The 11,671-nt window shown below is 53.1% G+C and overlaps 2 protein-coding genes across 2 annotated transcripts; one reads left to right on the top strand and one right to left on the bottom strand.

The window, feature by feature from the left end:
- Positions 1-1,090: 1,090 nt before the first annotated feature.
- LOC123769592 (mucin-13-like) lies at positions 1,091-2,119 on the top strand. The gene has a single exon (XM_045760833.2). It carries the CDS (start codon positions 1,091-1,093, stop codon positions 2,117-2,119), a length of 1,029 nt encoding a protein of 342 aa, XP_045616789.2.
- A 2,285-nt stretch (positions 2,120-4,404) lies between these two features.
- Positions 4,405-5,424, bottom strand: LOC123769591 (mucin-1-like). Its single transcript, XM_045760832.2, has one exon. The coding sequence runs from the start codon at positions 5,422-5,424 to the stop codon at positions 4,405-4,407; it is 1,020 nt and encodes a 339-aa protein (XP_045616788.2).
- Positions 5,425-11,671: the final 6,247 nt, after the last annotated feature.

The following is an 11,671-nucleotide window of genomic DNA, read 5'->3' on the forward strand; positions in this document are numbered from 1 at the left end:
CTGCTGCTGCTGCTGCTGCTGCTGCCGCTGCTGCCGCTGCTGCTGCCGCTGCTGCTGCCGCTGCTGCTGCCGCTGCTGCTGCCGCTGCCGCTGCTGCTGCCGCTGCTGCCGCTGCTGCTGCCGCTGCTGCTGCTGCTGGTGCTGGTGTTTCTGTAAAGGTGATAGTCTAGGCAGAGGCTCCGACAGCTTCTGTTTACCTGCTCCTGGTGTCTTCCTGTTGGGGCCCTTGCTTCAGCTTCTGTTTACCTGCTCCTGTTTGCTTCCTGTTGGGGCCCTTGATTCAGCTTCTGTTTACCTGCTCCTGTTTGCTTCCTGTTGGTGCCCTTGCGTCAGCTTCTGTTTACCTGCTCCTGTTTGCTTCCTGTTGGTGCCCTTGCTTCAGCTTCTGTTTACCTGCTCCTGTTTGCTTCCTGTTGGGGCCCTTGATTCAGCTTCTGTTTACCTGCTCCTGTTTGCTTCCTGTTGGTGCCCTTGCGTCAGCTTCTGTTTACCTGCTCCTGTTTGCTTCCTGTTGGGGCCCTTGATTCAGCTTCTGTTTACCTGCTCCTGTTTGCTTCCTGTTGGTGCCCTTGCGTCAGCTTCTGTTTACCTGCTCCTGTTTGCTTCCTGTTGGTGCCCTTGCTTCAGCTTCTGTTTACCTGCTCCTGTTTGCTTCCTGTTGGGGCCCTTGATTCAGCTTCTGTTTACCTGCTCCTGTTTGCTTCCTGTTGGTGCCCTTGCGTCAGCTTCTGTTTACCTGCTCCTGTTTGCTTCCTGTTGGGGCCCTTGATTCAGCTTCTGTTTACCTGCTCCTGTTTGCTTCCTGTTGGTGCCCTTGCGTCAGCTTCTGTTTACCTGCTCCTGTTTGCTTCCTGTTGGGGCCCTTGATTCAGCTTCTGTTTACCTGCTCCTGTTTGCTTCCTGTTGGGACCCTTGCTTCAGCTTCTGTTTACCTGCTCCTGTTTGCTTCCTGTTGGGGCCCTTGCTTCAGCTTCTACTGGCCTTCTTTCTCCGTTGTGAGTGAACCTTTGGAAGCAAAGGTGTTGTAAGTGTTGTTTTAATACGCATTATTCTTGAAGCTTTTTGTGCTCTAACGCCAAGATTTTGGTGGATGACGACCCAACACTGGTCGTCATCCACCAGCAGCCAGACTCCAGCCGTCAGGAACCATCCACCAGCAGCCAGACTCCAGCCTTCAGGAACCATCCACCAGCAGCCAGACTCCAGCCTTCAGGAACCATCCACCAGCAGCCAGACTCCAGCCTTCAGGAACCATCCACCAGCAGCCAGACTCCAGCCTTCAGGAACCATCCACCAGCAGCCAGACTCCAGCCTTCAGGAACCATCCACCAGCAGCCAGACTCCAGCCTTCAGGAACCATCCACCAGCAGCCAGACTCCAGCCTTCAGGAACCATCCACCAGCAGCCAGACTCCAGCCTTCAGGAACCATCCACCAGCAGCCAGACTCCAGCCTTCAGGAACCATCCACCAGCAGCCAGACTCCAGCCTTCAGGAACCATCCACCAGCAGCCAGACTCCAGCCTTCAGGAACCATCCACCAGCAGCCAGACTCCAGCCTTCAGGAACCATCCACCAGCAGCCAGACTCCAGCCTTCAGGAACCATCCACCAGCAGCCAGACTCCAGCCTTCAGGAACCATCCACCAGCAGCCAGACTCCAGCCTTCAGGAACCATCCACCAGCAGCCAGACTCCAGCCTTCAGGAACCATCCACCAGCAGCCAGACTCCAGCCGTCAGGAACCATCCACCAGCAGCCAGACTCTAGCCTTCAGGAACCATCCACCAGCAGCCAGACTCCAGCCTTCAGGAACCATCCACCAGCAGCCAGACTCCAGCCTTCAGGAACCATCCACCAGCCAATCAGAGCCACAATCCCCAAACATCAAGAAGCCACCAACCAATCAGAACCACAATCACCAAACATCAAGGAGCTACCAACCAATCAGAGCCATAATCACCAAACATAAAGAAGTCACCAACCAATCAGAACCACAATCACCAAACATAAAGAAGCCACCAGCCAATCAGAGCCACAATCCCCAAACATCAAGAAGCCACCAACCAATCAGAGCCATAATCACCAAACATCAAGAAGCCACCAACCAATCAGAGCCATAATCACCAAACATCAAGAAGCCACCAACCAATCAGAACCACAATCACCAAACATCAAGAAGCTACCAACCAATCAGAACCACAATCACCAAACATAAAGAAGCCACCAACCAATCAGAACCACAATCACCAAACATAAAGAAGCCACCAACCAATCAGAGCCACAATCACCAAACATCAAGAAGCCACCAACCAATCAGAACCACAATCACCAAACATAAAGAAGCCACCAACCAATCAGAACCACAATCACCAAACATAAAGAAGCCACCAACCAATCAGAACCACAATCACCAAACATCAAGAAGCTACCAACCAATCAGAACCACAATCACCAAACATCAAGAAGCCACCAACCAATCAGAACCACAATCACCAAACATCAAGAAGCTACCAACCAATCAGTGTAACGGGGGGGTGGGGGAAATAGCTCTATCTTGTCCATTATTCCACCCCCCCCAGCTAACTAACGAGGCCGGGGGAAACAGCTCTCTCTAGTCCGTTATCCCGTCCTCAGTTAGCTAACTATTCTAGAGCACCTCCAGAGTTCCTAAGGCAACCTCTCTCGTTCAACACCTTGTAACCTAGGTATTTGACTACCTAGGTGCTAAGACTACAAGGCGCCGTCACTTGATCAGTTACCCGAAACTCTAGAGAGAACTCTAGAATACAGAATTATTGCCACAAACGTATAAGAGAAAACGAAAGGAAAGAAATGAATAGTGAAGTAATTAGTGAGGGTTTGGGGTGAGAGGCAGAGAGGTCGGAGGAGCGAGGAGGGTCATTAGTTGAAAGTGAGAGTTTAGAGAGGGGTGGAGGGAGAGGAGTAGATAGGTAGAAGGAGAAGAGTAGATAGTAGAAGTAGAAGAGTAGATAGTAGAAGACGAAATGTTGCCACCATCCATTCTAGACCATTACATACAAGACAAGGAATGGAACTTGTCTGTATCAAAATATTCTCAAAAGATGTTATTACCATGTATCAACTCCAAATATGTACTCATTAATATCATGAAACCAGTAACCACAGAGGCTTTCTCACCTCAACTCAAAGCTCTAGGGAACAAAGTTAAACACAATTTAAATAATAAATTCATAATTATATTTCACATGAAGTATCATAATTTAGCAATTCAATTAAAATGTTCCAGTTTAATATGCAAAGTGAGTCATCATCCAAGAATTCGAGAACCCTACAACTTGACTGCCCCTGATCATCACACAACATATGTAAACACGACCAAGTCACCTTAATGTTCACTCACCGAGGACTGAGTCTAAGTTGAATAGAGAGGGGGGGGGGGTCTGTAGCTTGACAGAGACTGTCTCGCCCCTGCCGGCCGACAGCCTCCCTGCTAGGGACGTCTTCTCTGCTCTGCTGGCTCGTCTGCTGTTTTTTTTTCTGTCTCCCTAATGCTTAATGCTCTCCGAGTATATATTGGGGACCCTAGTACTAACTCCGCCCACAAGTAGATAGCCTCCGGCACTACCAAGCCACTCCTTAAACGTCGGCATGTTTGAAGGCTACCAGACTACAATTATAAGCTTAGCGGAAGCAAGGTGAAATTCTCATGATCTGACCTCAGGTCACTTGAGGTCATTAACGCTTTGAGGTGTGAGATCTCAGGCCGACAAACTGGCGCCTCTCAGATCCTTGTCTGTGACTCATGTACTCTATGTATGTATTAAACTAAACCAAACACTTTTACAGTGTTACATCAGAACCACAATCACCAAACATAAAGAAGCCACCAACCAATCAGAACCACAATCACCAAACATAAAGAAGTCACCAACCAATCAGAACCACAATCACCAAACATCAAGAAGCTACCAACCAATCAGAACCACAATCACCAAACATAAAGAAGCCACCAACCAATCAGAGCCACAATCACCAAACATAAAGAAGCCACCAACCAATCAGAACCACAATCACCAAACATCAAGAAGCTACCAACCAATCAGAACCACAATCACCAAACATAAAGAAGCCACCAACCAATCAGAGCCACAATCACCAAACATAAAGAAGCCACCAACCAATCAGAACCACAATCACCAAACACCAAGAAGCCACCAACCAATAATCAACCATCTCGCTGTATGAACCGCAGGCCAGCTAGTCGCTACCACCTTGCCACCACCAACCACCACACTACCACTACCACTACCACTACCATTAACCACCAAAGAGCAATGTTGCATTTGCAATCCTCCCGGAAACATAGAAATAATTGTATTTTGAACATGAGTGGAAGCTGGCTTAGCGCATGGAACACTGGGCGTTAACTGACATTTCTGGCTGTGCTAGCCACACCTGTGTCTGGAGCCACACCTGTGTCTGGAGCCACACCTGTGTTAGGAGCCACACCTGTGTCTGGAGCCACACCTGTGTCTGGAGCCACACCTATGTCTGGAGCCACACCTGTGTTAGGAGCCACACCTGTGTCTGGAGCCACACCTGTGTCTGGAGCCACACCTGTGTTAGGAGCCACACCTGTGTCTGGAGCCACACCTGTGTCTGGAGCCACACCTGTGTCTGGATCCACACCTGTGTCTGGAGCGACACCTGTGTCTGGAGCGACACCTGTGTCTGGAGCGACACCTGTGTCTGGAGCGACACCTGTGTCTGGAGCGACACCTGTGTCTGGAGCCACACCTGTGTTAGGAGCGACGCCTGTGTCTGGAGCCACACCTGTGTCTGGAGCCACACCTGTGTCTGGAGCCACACCTGTGTCTGGAGCCACACCTGTGTCTGGAGCCACACCTGTGTCTGGAGCCACACCTGTGTCAGGAGCCACACCTGTGTCTGGAGCCACACCTGTGTCAGGAGCCACACCTGTGTCTGGAGCCACACCTGTGTCAGGAGCCACACCTGTGTCAGGAGCCACACCTTTGTCTAGAGCCACACCTGTGTCAGGAGCCACACCTGTGTCTGGAGCCACACCTGTGTCTGGAGCCACACCTGTGTCTGGAGCCACACCTGTGTCTGGAGCCACACCTGTGTCTGGAGCCACACCTGTGTCTGGAGCCACACCTGTGTCAGGAGCCACACCTGTGTCAGGAGCCACACCTGTGTCAGGAGCCACACCTGTGTCAGGAGCCACACCTGTGTCTGGAGCCACACCTGTGTCTGGAGCCACACCTGTGTCTGGAGCCACACCTGTGTCTGGAGCCACACCTGTGTCTGGAGCCACACCTGTGTCTGGAGCCACACCTGTGTTAGGAGCCACACCTGTGTCAGGAGCCACACTTGTGTCAGGAGCCACACTTGTGTCAGGAGCCACACCTGTGTCTGGAGCCATACCTCGAACACACCTGTGTGTCTAACCCACACCTGCATCTGTAGACGCACTGCCAAGACCAGACACACCTGCAACAACACCTGCAGCTCTGGCCACATCAGCAACTCGACTTAAGGCACATTTGCAATGGCCTTGCAATAATGCCACGAGTCTATCCACTTTTGGACGTGGATAGATAGATGGTACTGCTGCAAGGGACACGTTTTGGACGTGTCCCTTGCACGAGCGGTCCGCTGTACGTGTCCCTAGCACGAGCGATGCACTGTACGTGTCCCTTGCACGAGCGGTCCACTGTACGTGTCCCTAGCACGAGCGGTCCGCTGTACGTGTCCCTTGCACGAGCGGTCCACTGTACGTCCCCCTACAGCACACTGCCCTACTGTTCCTCACTGCACACTCCGCTTATAACGCATTCTCTTCATTTCTCACTACGTATAAAAATCGATCCTATCTTCACCGGACACGCACGAACCCAAACAACCCCCCTAATCTGAGTCCGATGCATAGAAAACGGCGATATTTGACAGCCGTTATGTTTGATACAGTAGGTTGTTCTTGTAACGTTGGTTGCTGCCACACCTGTGCTACTCCCAACACACCTGTGATGTTCCCACCACACCTGTGCTGCTCCCAACACACCTGTGCTGCTCCTACCACACCTGTGCTGCTCCTACCACACCTGTGCTACTCCAACCACACCTGTGCTGCTCCCACCACACCTGTGTTACTCCCAACACACCTGTACTACTCCCACCACACATGCGCTACTCCCACCACATCTGTGCTACTCCCAACACACTTGTGTTACTCCCAACACGCCTGTGCTACTCCCTACACACCTGTGCTACTCCCACCACACCTGCGCTACTCCCACCACATCTGTGCTACTCCCAACACACTTGTGTTACTCCCAACACACCTGTGCTACTCCCACCACATCTGTGCTACTCCCACCACACCTGTGCTGCTCCCAACACACCTGTGCTACTCCCACCACACCTGTGCTACTCCCACCACACCTGTGCTGCTCCCAACACACCTGTGCTACTCCCACCACACCTGTGCTACTCCCAACACACCTGTGCTGCTCCCAACCAACCTGTGCTGCTCCCACCACACCTGTGCTGCTCCCACCACACCTGTGCTGCTCCCACCACATCTGTGCTACTCCCACCACACCTGTGCTGCTCCCACCACACCTGTGCTACTCCCACCACACCTGTGCTACTCCCAACACACCTGTGCTGCTCCCAACCAACCTGTGCTGCTCCCACCACACCTGTGCTGCTCCCACCACACCTGTGCTGCTCCCACCACACCTGTGCTACTCCCACCACATCTGTGCTGCTCCCACCACACCTGTGCTACTCCCACCACACCTGTGCTACTCCCAACACACCTGTGCTGCTCCCAACCAACCTGTGCTGCTCCCACCACACCTGTGCTGCTTCCAACACACCTGTGCTACTCCCAATATACCTCTGCTACTCCCAACACACCTGTGCTGCTCCCAACACACCTGTGCTACTCCCACTACACCTGTGCTACTCCCAACACACCTGTGCTGCTCCCACCACACCTGTGCTGCTTCCAACACACCTGTGCTACTCCCAATATACCTCTGCTACTCCCAACACACCTCTGCTACTCCCAACACACCTGTGCTGCTCCCACCACATTTGTGCTGCTCCCAACACACCTGTGCTGCTCCCACCACACCTGTGCTACTCACACCACACCTGTGCTGCTCCCACCACACCTGTGCTACTCCCACCACACCTGTGCTGCTCCCAACACACCTGTGCTGCTCCCACCACACCTGTGCTGCTCCTACCACACCTGTGCTGCTCCTACCACACCTGTGCTATTCCCAACACACCTGTGCTACTCCCAACACACCTATGCTGCTCCCACCACACCTGTGCTGCTCCCACCACACCTGTGCTACTCCCACCACACCTGTGCTACTCCCACCACACCTGTGCTACTCCCACCACACCTGTGCTACTCCCAACACACCTGTGCTGCTCCCAACCAACCTGTGCTGCTCCCACCACACCTGTGCTGCTTCCAACACACCTGTGCTACTCCCAATATACCTCTGCTACTCCCAACACACCTGTGCTGCTCCCAACACACCTGTGCTACTCCCACTACACCTGTGCTACTCCCAACACACCTGTGCTGCTCCCACCACACCTGTGCTGCTTCCAACACACCTGTGCTACTCCCAATATACCTCTGCTACTCCCAACACACCTCTGCTACTCCCAACACACCTGTGCTGCTCCCACCACATTTGTGCTGCTCCCAACACACCTGTGCTGCTCCCACCACACCTGTGCTATTCCCAACACACCTGTGCTACTCCCAACACACCTGTGCTACTCCCAACACACCTGTGCTACTCCCACCACACCTATGCTGCTCCCACCACACCTGTGCTGCTCCCACCACACCTGTGCTACTCCCACCACACCTGTGCTACTCCCACCACACCTGTGCTACTCCCAACACACCTGTGCTGCTCCCAACACACCTGTGCTGCTCCGACCACACCTGTGCTGCTCCCAACACACCTGTGCTGCTCCCACCACACCTGTGCTACTCCCACCACACCTGTGCTACTCCCACCAAATCTGTGCTGGTCCCACCACACCTGTGCTACTCCCACCACACCTGTGCTACTCCCAACACACCTGTGCTGCTTCCAACACACCTGTGCTACTCCCAACACACCTGTGCTACTCCCAATATACCTCTGCTACTCCCAACACACCTCTGCTACTCCCAACACACCTGTGCTACTCCCACCACACCTGTGCTACTCACACCACACCTGTGCTGCTCCCACCACACCTGTGCTGCTCCCACCACCTTTGTGCTACTCCTAACACACCTGTGCTACTCACACCACACCTGTGCTACTCACACCACACCTGTGCTGCTCCCACCACATTTGTGCTACTCCTAACACACCTGTGGTACTCACACCACACCTGTGCTGGTCCCACCACACCTGTGCTACTCACACCACACCTGTGCTGGTCCCACCACACCTGTGCTACTCACACCACACCTGTGCTGGTCCCACCACACCTGTGCTACTCACACCACACCTGTGCTGGTCCCACCACACCTGTGCTACTCATACCACACCTGTGCTGGTGCCACCACACCTGTGCTACTCACACCACACCTGTGCTGGTCCCACCACACCTGTGCTACTCACACCACACCTGTGCTGGTCCCACCACACCTGTGCTACTCACACCACACCTGTGCTGGTCCCACCACACCTGTGCTACTCACACCACACCTATGCTACTCCCACCACACCTGTGCTGGTCCCACCACACCTGTGCTACTCACACCACACCTGTGCTGGTCCCACCACACCTGTGCTACTCACACCACACCTGTGCTGGTCCCACCACACCTGTGCTACTCACACCACACCTATGCTACTCCCACCACACCTGTGCTGGTCCCACCACACCTGTGCTACTCACACCACACCTGTGCTGGTCCCACCACACCTATGCTACTCACACCGCACCTGTTCTGGTCCCACCACACCTATGCTACTCACACCACACCTGTGCTGGTCCCACCACACCTGTGCTACTCACACCACACCTATGCTACTCCCACCACACCTGTGCTGGTCCCACCACACCTATGCTACTCACACCGCACCTGTTCTGGTCCCACCACACCTATGCTACTCACACCACACCTGTGCTGGTCCCACCACACCTGTGCTACTCACACCACACCTATGCTACTCCCAACATTTGTAATATCATTACTACTCCTTAGGTTAGGTACAGTTTCATCATGTTAGACGGTGTCGTGTTAGACAGTGTCGTGATAGACAGTGTCGTGTTAGACACTGTCGTGATAGACAGTGTCATGATAGACAGTGTCATGTTAGACAGTGTCGTGTTATAAACAACCTTGCAACACTTGGGGAACTCACAGAGTATTTTATAAATGTAAATTAAGTGGCTGTGCTTGAAGAAGCTGGGAATGATGGGCAGGAGTACACTTTCTTAAGTGGATTCATAAGTGCTAGATAATGGCCGGTTCAAAACGTGTCAGTAACATGTCACAAGGTCTCCCACTAAGGGTCAACAATATCACATATCCAGAGGTCGAATTTCATCTTTGTTGTCCATTGAATCTTTTTATAGTTAAGAGTGAGGTCGAGTGTCTGGTAGAACTTGGCCTCGTGGTGCCTGCGTCCCTGGATACTCCAGGGACGCAGGTTCGAGCCCATCGTATGATCTTAATATTGTTTAAGTTCCATCAAGCTCATGTGATGTATTGTGCAGATGAGTTACGAGCATATTCCTTTACATGACGAGTTGCCATGGTTACGTCATATCATGAGGGTTACCTTGCGTTCCCTAGGATCGGTCTCCCCACGGCCCGGTCTCCCCACGGCCCGGTCTCAGCCACCTCCTGGCTGCCGTTTGGGTGACTACAGGAGCAGCAACTGGTCGAGTCAGCTGACTGTATATTATGTATTCTAGCTGATGATCATTTTAATTCCTGGGGTAACAGTTTGTTCTCTTTTCAGGTACGTGGTGTAGTGAAGAGGGAGACGGTCTCGCCAGAGGTAAACCCGTTCCTTACCTTACCTGTTGGGCAAGTTACGCCTTCCTTCACACTAAGTATTGACGGGGATAAGGACGTTTTATGTACTCTACAATCAGATAATTGTTTTTACTGGAGTTTACAGTTGAGGACAATCTTTGTGCGTCGGGGAAATTGCTTCCACTCCTCAGTCGTCGACTGCGGCGATGATTGGTTGAGGCGGTTGTGGTTGAGGGGTCAAGTTTGGCAAGTTGATCGGGTGGACGACAGGGTGTAAACATGTTCTGTCCCTGAGCACTATTATTTTCAAATTGCTATAATGCCTCCCAAGTATAGAAGATGGCTGTTACTGATCTCAAACTTTGTTTTGATCTTTGTGTTAGCTTCGGGAATGGTGATGGTAGTGGTCGAGGTGATGGTGTTGATGGTGATGGTGTTGATGGTGGTGATGGTGGTGGTGGTGATTGTGATGATATTGGTGGCAAAATAAGGCGCTAAAGAGAGCAGCAAAACACCGTCCACCATATGATCAGACAATCCAGGAGCTCCATGAACTCCTGAACATAAAGCCACTAAACATCAGACTGCAGCACCAAGCCATCAGGGTGTGGGACACCATCCAAATGTTAGAGGACCCAATGTTAGAAAGATTGCTCCAAGATGAGACGCCCCACTCCCACAGCTGGTGGCCCAAGATGAGACACCCCGCTCCCACAGCTGGTGGCCCAAGATGAGACGCCCCGCTCCCACAGCTGGTGGCCCAAGATGAGACGCCCCGCTCCCACAGCTGGTGGCCCAAGATGAGACGCCCCGCTCCCACAGCTGGTGGCCCAAGATGAGACGCCCCGCTCCCACAGCTGGTGGCCCAAGATGAGACGCCCCGCTCCCACAGCTGGTGGCCCAAGATGAGACGCCCCGCTCCCACAGCTGGTGGCCCAAGATGAGACGCCCCGCTCCCACAGCTGGTGGCCCAAGATGAGACGCCCCGCTCCCACAGCTGGTGGCCCAAGATGAGACGCCCCGCTCCCACAGCTGGTGGCCCAAGATGAGACACCCCGCTCCCACAGCTGGTGGCCCAAGATGAGACACCCCGCTCCCACAGCTGGTGGCCCAAGATGAGACGCCCCGCTCCCACAGCTGGTGGCCCAAGATGAGACGCCCCGCTCCCACAGCTGATGGCCCAAAATGAGACGCCCCGCTTCCACAGCTGGTGGGCCAAGATGAAACGCCCCGCTCCCACAGCTGGTGGCCCAAGATGAGACGCCCCGCTCCCACAGCTGGTGGCCCAAGATGAGACGCCCCGCTCCCACAGCTGGTGGCCCAAGATGAGACGCCCCGCTCCCACAGCTGGTGGCCCAAGATGAGACGCCCCGCTGCCACAGCTGGTGGCACAAGATGAGACGCCCCGCTCCCACAGCTGGTGGCCCAAGATGAGACGCCCCGCTCCCACAGCTGGTGGCCCAAGAGCCGCGATTAACTAGATGAAAACCCCGCCTCACAGTACATAATTCCCAGATGAAATACTGACCAGAAATCCTTCCCCCAATAAATTGGAAAAAATCGAGTATGTATATAAATGTGTATATGTGTGTATATATATATATATATACATATATATATATATATATATATATATATATATATA

The sequence above is a fragment of the Procambarus clarkii genome, chromosome 63, assembly GCF_040958095.1.
Source record: "Procambarus clarkii isolate CNS0578487 chromosome 63, FALCON_Pclarkii_2.0, whole genome shotgun sequence".
Taxonomy (NCBI): domain Eukaryota; kingdom Metazoa; phylum Arthropoda; class Malacostraca; order Decapoda; family Cambaridae; genus Procambarus; species Procambarus clarkii.

Excerpts from the sequence above, each read along its gene's own strand:
- LOC123769592 (XM_045760833.2), top strand. The coding sequence starts at position 1,091 with ATGACGACCCAACACTGGTCGTCATCCACCAGCAGCCAGACTCCAGCC.
- LOC123769591 (XM_045760832.2), bottom strand. The coding sequence starts at position 5,424 with ATGGCTCCAGACACAGGTGTGGCTCCTGACACAAGTGTGGCTCCTGAC.